Raw genomic sequence first — 18,112 nt, forward strand, 5'->3', positions numbered from 1 at the left:
TTTATCTTTCATTTTGTGCCAGGTTTTTATTTCAGATGGTGAAGGCAGGAGGCTGTATGTTTTATGTCTCTGCAGGCCAAGTCTGGCACAAAGCTGGGGTGGTATAAATAACAAACCCTCCACTTCAAGAAACTGAAGGGTTGAAAGCTGAGTTCAAATCTCTTTTCCTAGTGTCAAAGTTTTGAAACTTACCTTCTTTTGTATTCAAAGGGGTTTTAATATAATGACTGAACACCAGATTACTGTAACAAGAGGAGGGAAAAAAAGGGGAATAACACTGAAATGTGAAAAGATGTGTTTACCCAATTTCCACACTATAATTAATGCAACTAGAGGATGCATTCCATTATTTCCGTCTAGCAAAAATTTCTTCACTAGATGTTGAAGTTAATTTATGATAGATTTCTACTAAAATTAGATTACATTTTGCATAGTCATTATTTAGTCATCTTGAAGTTCTCTCAAGGTCTAATTTAACTGTTACATAAGAGTTAGAAAGATCTATCTGTTGGTCTTACCTGTGGATTAAAGAATCCAGTCATCCAGAACTGATTTGGTCGGCCATTCTGCAGCCAGCTGCTGAACTGCTGGTTTCTTTCAAGAAGCTCAGTAAACCAAAACCCTAAAGTAGCTGACTCCCAGGAAATCCTAAACCATAGTTTTGGAATTCTAGCATCATACATATTATCCAGAGCATCTTGCAATTCCTCTGACATAATTATGGTTCCTGGAAGATAAGTAAAACATTCAGACTGAACTTTCCCCTAGCTTGCAAAGGCAATTAAAACTTCCAAATTACATTCTGAGCCTAATAATAAACCCTCTTTTGTTGTGCCTTAATTGCATACCTGTTGCACTAAAGTCTTATCAGTTTGCAGTTAATTTGCCCAATCTTAAAAGGCTTGATTCAAAGTTAAAGGTGAAAAGATAAATGATATTTCTTCTGTTATTTTGATCAGAAATAAAGTGTTTAAAGAACCTGTCCTTCTCCCTCACACATAATAGTTGCATCTTCTATATTCACACTGTGTTTGGGATCTGATTAATCACTTAAAATTCTGTAACATATTTTAATGGTTCCCATGATCTATGATAGAGGTATACTCTGCAGCTCATCTATATCCTCAGCATGATTATATTTGTGAAATTCATTGTTAGCAATGATAACTTTGTACATTTCCATTATCCAGATTCCCAGTGGGAAAGCAGTATGTAGAATAAACCTATAGGCAAGATTTTTTTTCAATGTTTTTTCTTGTTTGTTTTTTTTTTTTCCCTTTTGGCAGTGGCAGTGCATACTCACATATTCCATGCATAGTACTGTTGTCTCCATTAAAATACTGGCATTTGCTAAGACAGTGACTTTTCAGTGACACTTCACCAATCTATGTGCAGAAGTTCCTACACCTTATTAGTCTGTGCTTTCAATAGTACCGAGAGCTGGCACATGGCCATGCCTCAAGAGGTCTTCTCTATTCCAGCTAAAATATTATAAATTATAGAAATGGGCCTAGTAGCTCCCATTCCAATTAAAATTCTATGGAATGGAATGGAATGGAATGGAATGGAATGGAATGGAATGGAATAGAATAGAATAGAATAGAATAGAATAGAATAGAATAGAATAGAATAGAATTAACCAGGTTGGGAAAAACCTTTGAGATCATTGAGTCCAACCTATCACCCAACACATCATCACACACACAAGTACTGTAATTGCCCCAAGGATTACATGAGATACCAAACAGAACATGTAAAGGAAAAAGGCCTGAATGACTGCAATCAAGAACTGCAGTGGCCCATCTAAACAGATCTGTATCGATCTGTGGCCTGTAGTACGCAAGCATCAAATCTCTTCCTTCCATTGAGGTTGGCAGGTCCCCAATTCACAGGAAGGAGAAGAATATTCACCTGCTCCCGTGCAAGGCCCTCAACAGGCTGCATGTGGCTATCTGCTCCACTGTTAACCTCCATGGGCTGCAGAGGGGCAGGCTTCCTTACTGTGGTCTTCACCATGGGCTGCAAGGGAATGTCTGCTCTAGCATCTAGAACACCTCCTCTCTCTCCCTTTTCACTGACCTTTCATGTGCAGAGTTGCTTCTCTCACATATCCTCATTCCTCTCTCCTCTGGCTGCCATTGTGCTTCCACAGCCAGGTTTTTCCCCTTACTAAATATGCTATCACAGAGGCACTACCACTCCTGCTGAAAGGCTCAGCCTTGGCCAGCACTGGATCTGTCAGTCACAGGGGAAGCTCCTAGCAGCTTCTCACAGAAGCCACCACTGTAGCCCCCCTGCTACCAAAATGTTGCCATGTAAACCCAATACACATGCATTTGCTGTAATGGCTTCGTAGTCAGGTTCAGAATCACGCTTTGGGATGGTTAAGAGTCTTTTACAGCACCATTAACAAACCTCCTCTTTTGGTATAAATCTTTTCTAACATATAACCAAGAGCACTGATATTGAAGAAAGAAGACTCTCTGTGCCTGGAAAAATGCAATGTTAGACCATACATTCTATCCACCCTCCTGAGCTAGAAAAAGTAGAAAAAAATCATACAACAATTGTTGGCTTCAACCTCAGAGCAATCGTAGTAAGGGCAGGAAACAAGTGAAGAACATCCCGTTTGAGTCATTTGATCACTGCCATCTGAGCTAAGAAAGAATAAACTCTCATCTCTGGTCCTTCCTTGTTTTCCAACTGATGCAGCCAGCTTTCTCCTGTAGCAAAAGTTGTCAGAGAGACACATTTTCTTCCCTGTTCTTGCAGGCAGGCTAATGCTTTTGAAGTGCAACAATACAATCAGTCTCTGCCCCAAAACATGTTGAAATCTTTTAGGATATTTGCCCATTATGACTCAGAGCAGCTGCTGAGAATGGTAAGAGTGTTCTTGAGGATGAGGTATGTTCACAGTTCTGACCTTGCCCATATAGCTTCACAAATATTTCCAGTGAGTGGGTGTTGTCTCTGGCAGTAGGCATACAGTGCTTGAATTTCAGCACTAAATGACATCTGTGGGTGTTGGGATGCAATTCCTGCTGCTAAAATACTCTGATAGAAATAAAAATAATTTTAAAAATAAAAGAATAGTCAGAAATAAAATCAGTAACACATAAGAAAAACAACAGCATCTCTCTGGAGAAAGGTAGTATAGGTGTTTGGAAAACTTTGACAAATTGAATGAGTAGCACAAGATCACAGGCTTCTCATATTTAACTTCTGAGAAGCTCAGAGCCCTGGATACCATATGAAGAGACTGAATGTCCTATGAACTTAACATGACAGGTTTGAATGCTCTATGAATCAGACAGGCCAGCTGTTTATAACGTGGATATTTCAGGGGGTTACTTCATGATATTCCCTTTTTTGGATGGAATAAAGCCTCTCTGAAAACGACTGATGAAAGGTCCTGGATACCATATGAAGAGACTGAATGTCCTATGAACTTAACATGACAGGTTTGAATGCTCCATGAATCAGACAAGACAGCTGTTTATAACTCAGATATTTTGAGGTTTAGTTCATGATATTCCCTATCCTGAATGGTATAAAGCCTCTCAGAAAACGACTGATGAAAGGTCAGGTCAGTTAAAGACATCAGGGTATTTCCTTGCTTTGGAACCAGTATGTCCTGTAATCATGCTATTGCATGGTATAGACAGTTTGGAAATTATGACCCCCCCCAGTTTTGTTGCCCTAAATTTATACCACCTCACTTCTAAACCATATCTGCATCTATTATATTGCTGTGTAGTGAATAAGCCAAATAAAGATTTTAGGTTCTGAGGATAACTAGTTTTTATTGTTAATTAAATTAAATAGTCTGTTCTTTTAAACTGATCTGGGTTTAGGGTGATTCATTCAACAGGTACAACATGTTGAATGGAGTACATCAGGACTGTGTATTATTTCATGGAGTTGCTACTTCCATACTCACAGAATCACAGAATCACCAAGGTTGGAAGAAAGCTCAAAGATCATCAAGTCCAACCTGTCACCACAGACCTCGTGACTAACCCATGGCACCAAGTGCCACATCCAATCCCCTCTTGAACACCTCCAGTGATAGTGACTCCACCACCTCCTTGGGTAGCCCATTCCAATGGCAAATGACTCTCCAATGGCAAACGACTCTCTCAGTGAAGAACTTTCTCCTCACCTCGAGCCTAAACTTCCCCTGGCACAGATTGAGACTGTGTCCTCTTGTTCTGGTGCTGGGTGCCTGGGAGAAGAGACTAACTCCCTCCTGGCTGCAACCACCCTTCAGGTAGTTGTAGAGAGCAATAAGGTCTCCCCTGAGCCTCCTCTTCTCCAGGCTAAACAACCCCAGCTCCCTCAGCCTCTCCTCACAGGGCTTGTGCTCAATGCCTCTCACCAGCCTTGTTGCCCTTCTCTGGACACATTCAAGTGTCTCAATGTCCTTCTTAAATTGAGGGGCTCAGAACTGGACACAGTACTCAAGGTGTGACCTAACCAGTGCTGAGTACAGGGGCACAATGACTTCCCTGCTCCTGCTGGCCACACTATTCTTGATGCATGCCAGGATGCCGTTGGCCTTTGCTCATCTATCAGACTGCTATATTACCTTTCCTCATCTTTAATTACTGTGCACTTTTTAGGGCTAAATGTAGAAAAAATAAAACAGCGTTTCAGAATAGAGCTGAAATGCACCCTCAAGGCTCTCACCACAAGCTGAAGCTGAAAACTATGGAGTCTGTAATATTTTGTATCTGCATTTTGAATTTCACATTCAGGAAATTTCACATTCATATCCAAACTAGAAAACATGGATCAAACTAGCAAACGTGCATACATCATTAAAATGAGTGGATAAAATTAGGAACAAAAACTCCAGCATTTACCCAAAAAAAGCCTCAATTCACTGACTGATTTGTTTCCTGCAGGCACAAATATGAATCAAGCACAACCAGAAGAATTCTGTAGGGTATAAATGAGATGAGATGAAGAAAGTAGTTTCTCCATCAAGTACAGTCTGCCAATAGCTGACATCATTATTACAGGATTGGAGACTATCCCTTGAGGATAATACTTGCTAGACAATGAGTCTGTTAAGCTAGCCATAACAGTACAACAGAGGAAAAAAAGCTCAGTGAGGGCATCAATCTATTTTTGACTGTCACAGCTGCAACTACAGAAGCTGATCTTTTCAGCCATTAATCCGTACTCAAATTTGCCTCCAAAGCAAAGAGGTTTGTTATTGGAACAGTGACTCCTTGCCTCCACCACCAAGCAGTAGCTCACTCTTCTTTGTTTAAAGTGTTGAAGAGAAAAATCCCAACCAACTTACAACTTAATAAGCTTTCCTCCTTTTCTGCCTTGTGGCAACAGCTATCTTGCTTGTGCTTTCTCCAAAGAAAGCATTACTTATTATTTCACCCAAAGGTACAATGTAGTCAGAGTACCAGATAAACACAATACAAGTCCATGTATATTTCCCCATACCATACACTTTATTTTTTTTTCATAAAGCTTTTGCATGTTTTGCTAGCTCAGTGGCAACCATTTGCTATGGTGAAGGAAGTCAACTTATTTGCTTCAGGGAGTGTTTTGGGTATTTCCCTCTTTTCTGACTTGTAGCACTTGGTCACTTCACCATTTGGAGATGATTCCCGGGAAGCTCCAAGCAGTGCATTTAACTCCACCATGCTGTTTTAATTTCAAGGCCCTCAACAATTTATCTCCTTCTTTTGCTCCTGGTCTCCAGAAGTGGCAGCCAAGCCCTACAATGCACGACACTCTCTGTGTTACACCATCCCTGTTCTGTTTCCTGTTAGTTCCCACTGTCCTTTGCTGCTGCAGAATCCTCTCATTTAATTCTTCAAGTCTTGAGACATGAAAGGAACTGAGAAACTTGAGTAGCATGTGATTTTTCACAGAGAAGAGAGCACAAATCCTTCATAGTCTGCAATAGCTAATTCCTTCAGACAGTAAGCAGGCAATTTGAAAGTAACCTTGCAAGTTGTTCTGAAGACTTGCCAGCTCCAGTACTAAACACACTTGTGCACCCACAAAAAACCCAAAACCAAAACACAAAACAAACCAACCAACCAACCAAAAACCTAAAAAAACAATAATTTGAAGATGAAAATCCATGGTCATCTCCCAAAAGGTAATACAAATCACCACCCTGAGCTGGAGTAACAGAACAGTCAGATAAACTATCCTCTGCAATTTGTCCTAAACGTGCAATGTATGTTTCTAAACAGGTGTCCTGGGCAGCATTGTGGCAAGCATACATAACACTTACTAAGTAGTCCGGAAAAAACATGCCACATTTTGTAAAGGACAACATTCTGGCATTCTTACCAGGATCAGAAGTAAATACATAGAATACATAGAATACATAGAATAAACCAGGTTGGAAGAGACCTTCAAGATCATCGTGTCCAACCCATCAACCAATCCAACACCACCCAAACATCTAACCCATGGCACCAAGCACCCCATCAAGTCTTCTCCTGAAAACCTCCAATGATGGCGACTCCACCACCTCCCCAGGCAGCCCATTCCAATGGGCAATCACTCTTTCTGTATAGAACTTTTTCCTAACATCTAGCCTGAACCTCCCCTGGCGCAGCCTGAGACTGTGTCCTCTTGTCCTGGTACATGGAAGAGAGCTGCTGAGGCAAGAGTTACTATCCCACAAGACACATTAGACTCATCCTCCCCATTCCTCAAATGAGTCCCATATTGTTACATTCCATTAATGTCCTCAGTGAGCACTCTTAATCAATGTCACATGAAATCCTCATCCAAAAGTGGAACTCTGCACAGATGGACTCTACAAGCCACATGCACACACACTATAAGAATTAATAAGGTAAGAGCCCAAGACCTTTCAGTCCCAAAGTCTATTGCCATCAGCAGCACAAAAACACTAAAACTGTGTTAGGGTTAGCAGTCTGGAGGCATTATAAGTCTAAAGAGAACTTAGCCAGCCAGTGGGAATGTATCCATACTACTTTTGTTCACAAGAAATGATGTTTTCTGTGCACTCAGGCAAGATTAGTTTCCTGAGCTTCAGTTTTTTACCACATAGATTGGAATAAATTATAAGGTACCTCTTTGGGCTTTTTTGGAGTTCATTTGTACCCTTCTTGTGAGGTGTTACATGTAGAAATGCCTTCCAGCAACAGGATACAAACAACACCCACAGTATTCTGAGTTGGAAAAAAATAGTAAACCTTTACTTCATTCTTTCAGGGATCTCACACACAGGTTTGTGTAGATAATGTAGGAATTCCAAGAGATTTCTGTTATGTATGTAGAACAATATCATACCTCACTTCTATATGTAATTCTGGGTATTCCAACATCTTCTTACATGAATGACAAGAAGGAAGCAAGGCTAACATGCTAGCCAGTAATAAGGATGGTGAGTAAGTAAAAACAGGTAATGAAAAAGGTTTTTTCATAAGGTATTAAATCAGTTACTGAGATGTACAGGAACTAGTGAAATCCACCAGTATTCCTCAAGGCCTTGTTTCTAACACTTATTATTCAGTTTTGTCTGTACTATGAAGTCAAAAAAATATTAGAAACACATACCAAAATGCATATTTTTTTAATTCTCCTATACCTTCTGTCTTAATAGCCTCACCTGTATTTTCTCAGACTTCTCAACCTGGCATAAACTATACCTGAAACATGCTGGTGTATTAATTTTAACACATTTTTATTTATATAATCTATGTGTCATTTAGAGAATGTTCATACAGTATACACCTGTGCAGATAAAAAGGCAAATCGCAAAGTCCCATCTCCCCTAAGTAATATCCTTATTCCTGATCCTGTTATTCCTAAAGCTCTGCTTGTCCTCTCTTTCAGCATTGGGAAAGAGCAACCTCTGATTATTTTTTTTCCTAACAAGTCCTTACATGTAAGTTATGGATGGTGTGCATTACATACATGAAAATACACTAGCTTTGTAACATGTGGGGTGCCACATTGCAGTTGCAGTGGAAAGTTTGCTTAAGCTTGGTAGAGCTTCTCCATAACAAATAGAACAGAACAGAACAGAACAGAAGAGAAGAATAGAATAGAATAGAATAGAATAGAATAGAATAGAATAGAATAGAATAGAATTAACCATGTTGGAAAAGATGTTCGAGATCTAGTCCAACCTATCAGCCAACACCATCTAATCAACTAAACCATGGCACCAAGTGCCTCATCCAGTCTCTTCTTAAACACTTCCAGTGATGGTGACTTCTGAAGTAGCTATTTGTATTGATTCCACTTCTTTTGCCTTCCATTTTGATCTTATGGCTTACAGTACCTGTAAGCACTTCTTTTGCAGGTACTTAAAAAAAAGTGAGAAAAAAAATTATGGGCCTGTGAAAACAAATCTTTACACATTACAAGTCATGTAAAAGCCTTTAGAAGACTTGTTGAATTCTCAGAAGATATGTTAATAGGAAAATTACTTCTTCTAACTCTGCAAGTAGTGCACAAATAGCAGCGGGGATTCTGTGGTGATGTTGCACATATATGACATGAAAAGATAACAGATCCAAGGTTCCTTATATGGCCTTCTCTTGTTCATGGAATAGGCAGTTCCAAAGGACTTGACTGAAAACACAAACTATAAGGTGCCAGAAACAAATGCCAAGGTGGATGTAGCTTTATGACCACAGAAAGTTAAAAAACATCAGGTAATAAAGCCAAATTAAAAGCTGTGCTCATTTCCATTGCCAAGGATTCAATATCTATTATCAGTGCTAGTACAAGCATGCCCCACGACTGAGATTCATGGAAGGCACTCCAGGCAGACTCAGGAAAGCTCCCTCAGAATGTTTCTTCACACTTTGTTCGCTGATAGAAGATACACTGGGCTTCACCAAAATGCTTAACATTCTGTGCATGGAGAAATAAAGACTCCCCCCACAGTCTCACAGCTAGGCCACATTAAGTTGTCCTCCAAAACAAATTTGAAGATACTAGGAATAACTGGCTAGTTCATTAGATTTTATTGCATTTAAAGATACTATCTTCATGAGTGGGAAAGGGGGCTTGAAGTGCCCACTCTCCAACAAATAGCTAGGGTATTGGTATTGCATGCCAGAGGATGCTGTGGAGAAAGATAAGGCACAGGAACTCTATTGCTCATACATTGCCCTACAAACAACATGGCCATCTTCTTCCAGGGGCTCAAGATCTGATATTCATAATCCATTAGGGTCTGGAGTTTTGGTTTAAACTCTGTGTATTACTGCTACTTATCTCTAAAAAGATTTCTTTTTTTGTTTAGGTCACATGGCAGGACAATTATCATTGCTGTTTTCTGATTTATGTGAAGCTCTGTTTTATACCAACTGTGAAATGCATTCTGGGCAATCAATAAGTAATTAAAACAGAACTAATGGTTGGGACATAACTGAGAGTACAAAGTGCAGCTACAATCTAATTATTACAATTTGATCCAACAGAAGTATCCCTCCAGGCAGCAAAGTCTATTGGTGGAGATGGAGGCTTGTGGTGCATGGCTGCCAACAAACGTTGGACACATGCTGAGCATACTCACTCCTCCTAAAAGCTGAATACTGCTCAATCTGCCCTCTGGACAGAGGGATAAAACTGTCTCTGCTAATTCCCTCAACATCCCACATGTTCAGCTGCACATGGACTGTCACTGAGCAGGGCTTTATATTAACTCAAATGTAACTCAGTGAGCAACAGCAGAATGACAAGGTCCATCTGTTCACGTCCGATGTGTAGGACTAAATATTCAGGCCTCCTTTCACAAAGCTACGTGACACAACATGAATATATGCTATATTCTTAAACCAAAAAAATGTTGGAGAATTTAGGTCTTCTCTAAGTGAATGTTCAGGCCTTAAGAGGTTCATGAAGCCAGAGCCAGATGCATGCCCCAATGCAAATGTCAAAATTCATACAACCAGTTTGAGTCAACACATCAGATGATGTCATTGTAAGGAAAAAGAAGCAGCTTAGATGATCTGAGACTGAAGCTGACTGGTTTTGAGAGAGAATCTAGTATGGGAGAGTTTAGGGGTTTCCCTTTTGATGTGTCTAAATGTTCCTTCCATCCCCTACATAATGGTCTATCGTATATGCTTCATATATCATAAATCTTTCAGAAGCCATTCATTGTTATTGTCAAATACACATCCAATTGTGGTTTCACAGCAACTTTTCATTTTATTTAACTTTGATTAACTTGATTTATTTTTCTCCCTACAAAAATTACTATGTTTTAGAGGATTGCACAAAAGCTACAGCATTAACTTGATTGAACACCTAGTAGAGGACTATGCCTACTGTGGAACTGAATACTAAGTGCAAATAAATCATGTTACTTATCCACCCCTCTGCAGAATATTGTACATTTCAAGACTTTAAATATATCTGTCACAATCAAGGAAAAATGAACACTTTATTGGATGGAAAGCATTATATTCATTTACTTGAAAAGGGACTCAATGCACATATAAAAGGAAACTTTCAGCTTGGTATTGAAACAGAGAACAATTGTTCCTTCCAGCTTGATCTTTGCGTAGGTTATTACAGGCCATGTAAGCTAATTAGCCTTGGGCACATTTATGAACCTCTTTCCTAGATTCAGATTAGGGGCATGATGTTTCTGAGTACTCATTGTTGCCTCACTGTATCATACAAATGACATGAAAAGATCCCTTTTGACTCATATGTAACAAAAATACAAATTAAAGAAATTTCCCTTCATGAAAGGCCTGCTGTCAAAACACTGGAAAACACGAGCAAGACAGATCAGAGTACTGGCATCACCTGTATCAAAAGGGAGGCGCTCTGACCTTCTCCCTCTGGCGACAGTTTTCTGTCTCAGGTACTTTTTGCCTAGAGAACAGCAGACCTGATGGAGATCCCCACTAGTGGGAGTGAACCATTCCTACTTCATTTTCATTTACTGTGAATTCAAGAAGCTTGGCTGAGCAACAGCATACATTCCTTCCTGGAGCACACAGTAACATCAGTCCTTTCTTTTTCCTCACTTCTTTTCTGATCAAATTTTCCATCTGCTTCTAGTCGCCTGTACTCTCGATTTATTTTAACTACATTCACCATTGCTCACTTTCAGCCAGAATCCTGTCTCTCAGAGAAACACAGTGCTGTTCCCTATCTCCTGTGATGGCTAAAAGAAAAACCCTATCACTCTCTTCTGACTGCACTCCCACTCACTTTAGCTTCCATTTAAAGATATCCTATTTGGTGCAACCAGTTTAACCAACACTGCAAATTTAACATTCAATTAGAGTCTTTACCACCTGGCCTCCTGAGTGCCCTGTCTCTGATGTGTTGACTCAAACTGGGTGTATGAATTCTGACATTTGCATTGGGCATGCATCTCTCTGGCCACACTGTTCCTGATGCAGGCCAGGATGCCATTGGCACTCCTGGCTGCCGGGGCACACTGCAGGCTCATGATCAGCCTACCATCAACCAGCACCGCCAGGTCCCTCTCTGCCTGGCCAGCAGGAACAGGGAGGTCATTCTGCTCCTGTACACTGCACTGGTTAGGCCACACCTTGAGTACTGTGTCCAGTTCTGGGCCCCTCAGTTTAGAAAGGATGTTGACTTGCTGGAGCGTGTCCAGAGAAGGGCAACAAGGTTGGTGTGGGGCTTGGAACACAAGCCCTATGAGGAGAGACTGAGGGAGCTGAGGTTGCTTAGCCTAGAGAAGAGGAGACTCAGGGGTGACCTTATTGCTGTCTACAACTACCCGAAGGGGGGCTGTAGACAGGCAGAGGTTGGTCTCTTCTCCCAGGCAACCAGTACCAGAACAAGAAGACAAAGTCTCAGGCTGCACCAGGGGAGGTTTAGGCTGGAGGTTAGGAGGAAGTTTTACACAGAGAGAGTGATTGCCCATTGGAATGGGCTGCCCAAGGAGGTGGTGGAGTCACCATCACTGGAGGTGTTCAGGAGGAGACTTGATAGGGTGCTTGGTTGCATGGTTTAGTTGGTTGGATGGTGTTGGATGATAGGTTGGACATGATGATCTTGAAGGTCTCTTCCAATCTGGTCTATTCTATTCTATTCTATTCTATTCTATTCTATTCTATTCTATTCTATTCTATTCTATTCTATTCTACTACTATTTAGCAGGAACACTTTTACCTTGATCTATATCTTTATGCCTCAGCTTAATTTCATAAATGACTCTGGCACACAACCTGTGGACCTAATCACACAATTCAGCTCCTCTGAGATCTACAGAGATCCTACAGAGAATCATGGAAGTGTAGTAGTGCTATGGGACATGAACTGCAATACTGGAGCACATGCATACAGAATAAATTAAGGAGGAGTGTCCTTAGAGATCCAATTGTAAGGTTTTATGGGATGGAATTAGCAGTCATATAATAAAGAGAGAGAAAAAGATAAAAATTGAGAGTGGGAGAGAACAAAAGACAATGAGGTAGAAAGGGATGAAAGGAAAGGAAATATTTATTTAGGTATACAGTATAAGCAACAGCTAGTAATAAATGTTGTATCTTAATTAGCATGATTTTAAATACTGTCATTTACCATCGATGGCCAATTTGAGATCCATCAGGGTGGTTCGAACTCTCGCTATAACGTGTTGCATGCGGTCAATTTCCTGACGAAGAAATATGTTTATAGGTTGAACAGCTCCCATCTTTTGAAGCTGGGCTTTCACCTAAATGACAAGAGTGCAATGATTATAAAATGTAATCTCCTGTTTCCCAGGCAATAATTTTTGAAAGTAAAATAATGTTGGTTTGTGTTGGTTTGGTGGGGTTTTTTTTCAATTGTATTGCATAATTCGTGAGAAAAGAAACTCTCATGTAACAGATGGCCATTCAAGTCCTGCACCAACTGTAGGATTTAGCACACTGTGACTCATTAGCTTACCAAAAGGAACTTCTCCATCATTCTGAGGAAAAGTTCCCTCTTTTTAAAGGGACACAGCACATCCTTCTGTCCTTGTTAGTCTGCGGAGTCTTAGATCTTGAAAAACCCCAAACCACATACTCTACAAAACCATATTTGATCGTAACTACTTCTTACTTCCAAACTGTGTTAGGTGAACTTTTTCACTACTTCTTGCCCTGCTGAGTTGAAATAATGCTACAGATGGAGTTTGACTTAACAAGTGCAATGATACATGAAAGCTGCTACTTCCAATAGCATGTGACTCACTCATAAGACAAGGTGCCCTCAGATGCATTACTAGAGAGGCAAGATTGCCCAGATTAATACAGTTGCCACAGAATTTTGTTACACCCTTATGTGTACTATTTTGTGGGTAGAAGCTTTTAGTCTTCTTAATTTTTAATGATAAAAGTTTCCCTCATATTGAACAGAGACTATTTTCAAAAGGGAGTGACTTATCTGTGTTACTTCAGGATGTGTCACAGCAACAGCAGCAAAACAATTCCCTGCCTCACTTTTGCATATGATGCATACACAATATGCTTCGGACATACGCTGTATGTTCTGCCTACATCAAAGATCTCTGTACAACAGTGATGAGAGAGAATTTAGCAGCATCTGAAGAAATCATGGTGCCTCTATCTCACACACTCCCAGAATTCTAGACTTTTAAGACTTTCATGTGTTTTTCTCCACTATGACTCAGCTTCCAGAAAGCAGCTAGCCCTTTGTACTCACTACCACTCAGCCACACACATCATCTTTCACAATGAAGCAGCCTGAACCTTGATTTTTGCCATAGTCACGCCTTTCCCGTGCAAGTGAAAATCTGCAAGGGAACTCTGGAACCAAAAAGGGATCTTCAACAGTAAAATAAGATCCTAAATCCATTAATTTATTATTAAAAAGCTGACCCCTGGGACCCATCAGTTTGCTAAAATGGTTTAAGAGCTGATCTTGAACTTACAAACAAAAGATGAAGAGAGAGTTAGTCTTTTCTTTCAAAAAGCAGAGCATCATTGGAATTATACTGTAGACTAGCAGAAGACACAAGATTTGATATCATTCATGCTATTTCATCAAGGTCAGAAGTTCACTGTATTTTTCCATATATATGGAAAAATACATATATATGTATTGTGTATATATAGAATTGTATACATTATTATGTATACTATGTTTTATACACAAATAATAAACATTAAAGATCATATTATTACACTGGATAGCAAGTTTCTGCAAGATTAATATAGTATAGCAGTTGATGGTTGTAATGGTTAGTATAAATTAGTAAATGCTTTGACAATTTCCAATTCTCAAATTTCAACTCCAAGCCCAATAAAACATTCATTTTCGACTCTATATGCTATTGTTTTTGGGAAACAGCTATCAGCAAGGTTATTAATCATATTTTAATCACCAGGACCCATGAGTTTGTTGGACAGAATGTCCAACAAATAGGTGCCAGCCAATTATGCTAATGCTTTGCAGTGTGACAGTTCATTTTACAGATTGAGTTAATGTGTTTCTTCCTGTAAAAGAAAGCAAAACTAAAATCAGCTGTCACAGGACCGCAGCCGGGACAATAAATTCCTTTGGGATAATTTACACAATGAAGTATTCTGATTATTTTTTTTTCATACAAAATCAAGGGACACCTTCTGCTTTCTGAAAATTTCACAGGGATTGATAATTCTCTTTCCAGAAAAAAAAGGTTGACTTTTTTTCACCCCTCAGAATACTTGGAAATCTAGGGCACACCACTACTACAAAAGAGTTACACAGAATATAGTTTATTCATTTTGTCTTTTAAATACGAAACACACTTCTTTTGTAGTCTACAAAGCATGTGTTAATTTTGGGGGTCATTTAGTAGAAGAATGTCTCCCATTGGAGAAAATATTTTAGGGAAGGTGCTGTTAATGTGCTTATTTTCCAAAATATTTATATTTATGAATCTACAAAGAGGACATTAAATAAGTGTTCAAAATATTAATGTAACGACAATCGCGCAATCTAACCACTGAATTCTCAGAATTTAAACATTCTTCTGATCTCTTTTCTTGTTCATACAAAGACACCTGTAATGTTTTGTGTAATGGAGTGAACCAATAATATAGATATTTGTTAATCCACTAAAAGATATGCTTCCAATCCTCAGCCTGGAGCACCATGCATAACCAGATATGAAACCCCAAAACAATTATATACCTCCTTCCTCACTGTATGTGAGTCAATCCTGACCTTCACTGAGATTTACGAGGTGTAACATAGTGCCTTTCTTGGCAATCTTTCTGTTAAGATTAGTTTCAAATACCATCTCTGAGGTATGGTTGACTGGTTTTGTATTAGAATTATTATCAAGCAATCAGATTACTTACTTCATGTGCTGTATTTATTGTGACATAAAGAGATGGATACCAACTGACAGTTAAAAACCTCCAAAGAGAAAACTCACTCACCAGAATAGCCTTTCTGAGATTAATATACTAATTCCATAAAGCCTACTTACAACATCTCTTTTCATTATGCAAACAGCTGTCATCTAACATAAAACAAGGTGATTTAAGAAAGGAGTAACTAAAATCATAATCTTAATAGCTTTGTCTACATGAATTGGCAAGGCATTTATCTACTGCCTCAGGCTCCTCTATGCATATTTCTTACCTGTCCTCAAGTCACCAATTCTTTGTTACCACACACTTTATAGGATATTCAGCAGAAAATCATTTGCCAAACACATGCCATGTAATGATAAGTGATATGTTTCTGTAGTAAATGGTGGTGTTTTCCATTAGATTTGGTTACTTACTAATATTCTTTGTTAGCAGAAATAGGAATTTCCTCATTCTGTGAGATGCTCTGAATAAGAGGCCTGATTATGAAAGACAAGTGCAAGGTGTGATAGTGGTCAAGGACCACTTCCCAGGTGTATACAAGGAAATAAGCAGTGTAATATGTAGAATGTAGCTAAAGCCTTTGTGTTGGTCAATTTTTTTTTTTTTTTCAGCAAAACACCTGCACTGAAAAGTAGACTGTGCACACAAACTGGCTTAGGTTCAAATTAAAGTAAGCCAAAAGGCTGGGGTAAGTGAGTCTAACTTACTCCAACCACTAATAAATATTCAGCCTACAGGCCCTGATTAGAGTTATACCAAAGTAAATTCCCCAGTAAAATATCAATTGCAGGCCTGGGGTCCTAAGATGAACTCCTATTCCTATGCAATACTTGCTAATGTAGTCATAGCTTTAGTAGAGAATGAGGGCAAATCAATACTACATAAAATATTTAATGAAAAAAGACATTGCTACTTGGGTTAAAAGCCAACCCCCCATACAGTGCAGTACCTTCAGAATGTCTCCATGTTTACGTCCTAGCAAGGTGTTTTTCAAGCTGCAAGGATCATTTTCATTATAAACTTCTCTGTGTGACAGGCTGACATTTATTCTTGCATCTATCCTTCACTCACTTGAACTGACTAGACCTAATCATTTTGCCACTAATCTGTTACCTGTAAGGCAAGATTCAGAAGGAAAAGGGGTCATGAAAGCCTCTGACTTAGGAGTGAGAAAAATGAAGATAGTTTTAGGCCAGGAGTAAGGATTATTTTTCTTATGCTTCACCTGTGTCAAACTGGAGTCTGACAAAGCATGCAGAAGTTACTTTATTTATTGTCTTTTGGGTGGACATTGAGTAAGTTATTTGACTAGTGAGAGGAAGCATTGCAAGAAAACAACAAAAGAAGTATATATTCTGGGGTAAAGTGGTTTCCCTGTTTTGAAAGCTGTCTGAAGACATTGCCAAAGGCTAGTAATTTAGAAATGAAGGCCTCCATGTGACAGCCTGAATTTTCTCTGGATTCACAATGTATCAAGAGAGAGTACAATCTGCAGCTCTGAATATCAGTAAATAATTGGTTTCAGTACCATCTGTCCCTAACCTGTTGTGGTTTTAACTCTAAGTAAATTCACCCTATGCTTTCTAAAGGGAACCACAAAACCGGATCAAAGATAGCAAAGGCACCTGCCACTTTTGCTGAAGAATATTTGCTTTTAATTATCTTAATTTCTTTCCTATTTTTTTTGCCCTTTCTCTCCACTGATACTATCTCTATATCTGGATTTTCAAAGAGCACCATGTCATGGCCTTACTGGAGCACAATATTCTTCTAAAACCAAACCCAAGCTATGTCGCTAGGACTAATGTGAATGCTTTTCCTTTTACTGGTCTTAACCAATGAGGCATGCATAGGAACTCTTTTTGACACACTCCCTCAGTGTCTTACAATTTAGTATATTAGTTTTATTTGTTTTGGACTGTTAAACTGATCTGGTGTATAATAATGTCATGAATACAGGTAGGGAAGTTCTGAAGAGCCAAATGTTGACTTAAGTTGGCAAACGACAGAACTCACCTCTTTCCCTTTTTTCCAGACAACACAGGAAGTAATAACAGAATCTGTTTCTGTCCTTATACTTGCAAGCTTAATTTCACCTGCTTATTATATTATAGCTTCTCCTAAATTCTGTTGCTTCTTCCCTAAGAGAGCATCTAAACACTCACTTCTCCTCTAATGAAATTCTTGCTTATACATTTTGAACATAATATTATTACTTTTTTTCCCCTTTGGTATTTTAGACATTCTCCTTTCTTTTTTTCTCTCTCTCTTTTTTTTTTGGTCAGTTTATGCAACATTCATTTTAGAATGCAGCTTTCTTCACAGCTTATTCTTGCCATCTCTGCCTTTTGTAAGACATTCCAGAATAAAAAAGCTTCAGTACAAACTTTTTGCTTACCGTAGTAGAGGCATCCACACTCCTGGTTCACAAACAGCTGCATCAAAGAGGCAGAACTAGGTATAATAGCACAAATAGGAAATTCCCCTCCAACAAAGAAAGCATTGGTAAAGCCTAAATGAGTTCTAAGATATGGAGAATGAGAAGAGGGCATCAGGCAAATGAAGGCAGCAAAATAATGAAGGAAGTATTGAAGAACTAGGAACTGGAAGAAATAATACCAAATCTCACAACACTGCAGAAGCAAACTCTGAAGTTGTAGTGCAGCTAACACTTTTTTACACCTTTTCCATCCAAAAGGAGGTACAGGAGGACACATTATTACCAACAAATGATGGGAGGATGTTCTGCATATAGTCAGTGCAAAGGAATAAGTACCATAATATAGAAGCAAGGT

The 18,112-nt window shown here is 39.1% G+C and overlaps 1 protein-coding gene across 1 annotated transcript in view; it reads right to left on the reverse strand.

Moving 5' to 3' along the window:
- LOC104296863 (dynein axonemal heavy chain 5) overlaps positions 1 to 18,112 on the reverse strand; it is a 167,931-nt gene that overhangs the window by 6,851 nt on the left and 142,968 nt on the right. Inside the window, exons 68-69 of the mRNA XM_054164262.1 lie at positions 12,550 to 12,682; positions 519 to 727 (exon numbers count right to left, since the gene is read on the reverse strand). Coding sequence (XP_054020237.1) covers positions 519 to 727; positions 12,550 to 12,682 — 342 coding nt within the window. The remainder of the gene's footprint in view (positions 1 to 518; positions 728 to 12,549; positions 12,683 to 18,112) is intronic.

The sequence above is a fragment of the Dryobates pubescens genome, chromosome 9, assembly GCF_014839835.1.
Source record: "Dryobates pubescens isolate bDryPub1 chromosome 9, bDryPub1.pri, whole genome shotgun sequence".
Taxonomy (NCBI): domain Eukaryota; kingdom Metazoa; phylum Chordata; class Aves; order Piciformes; family Picidae; genus Dryobates; species Dryobates pubescens.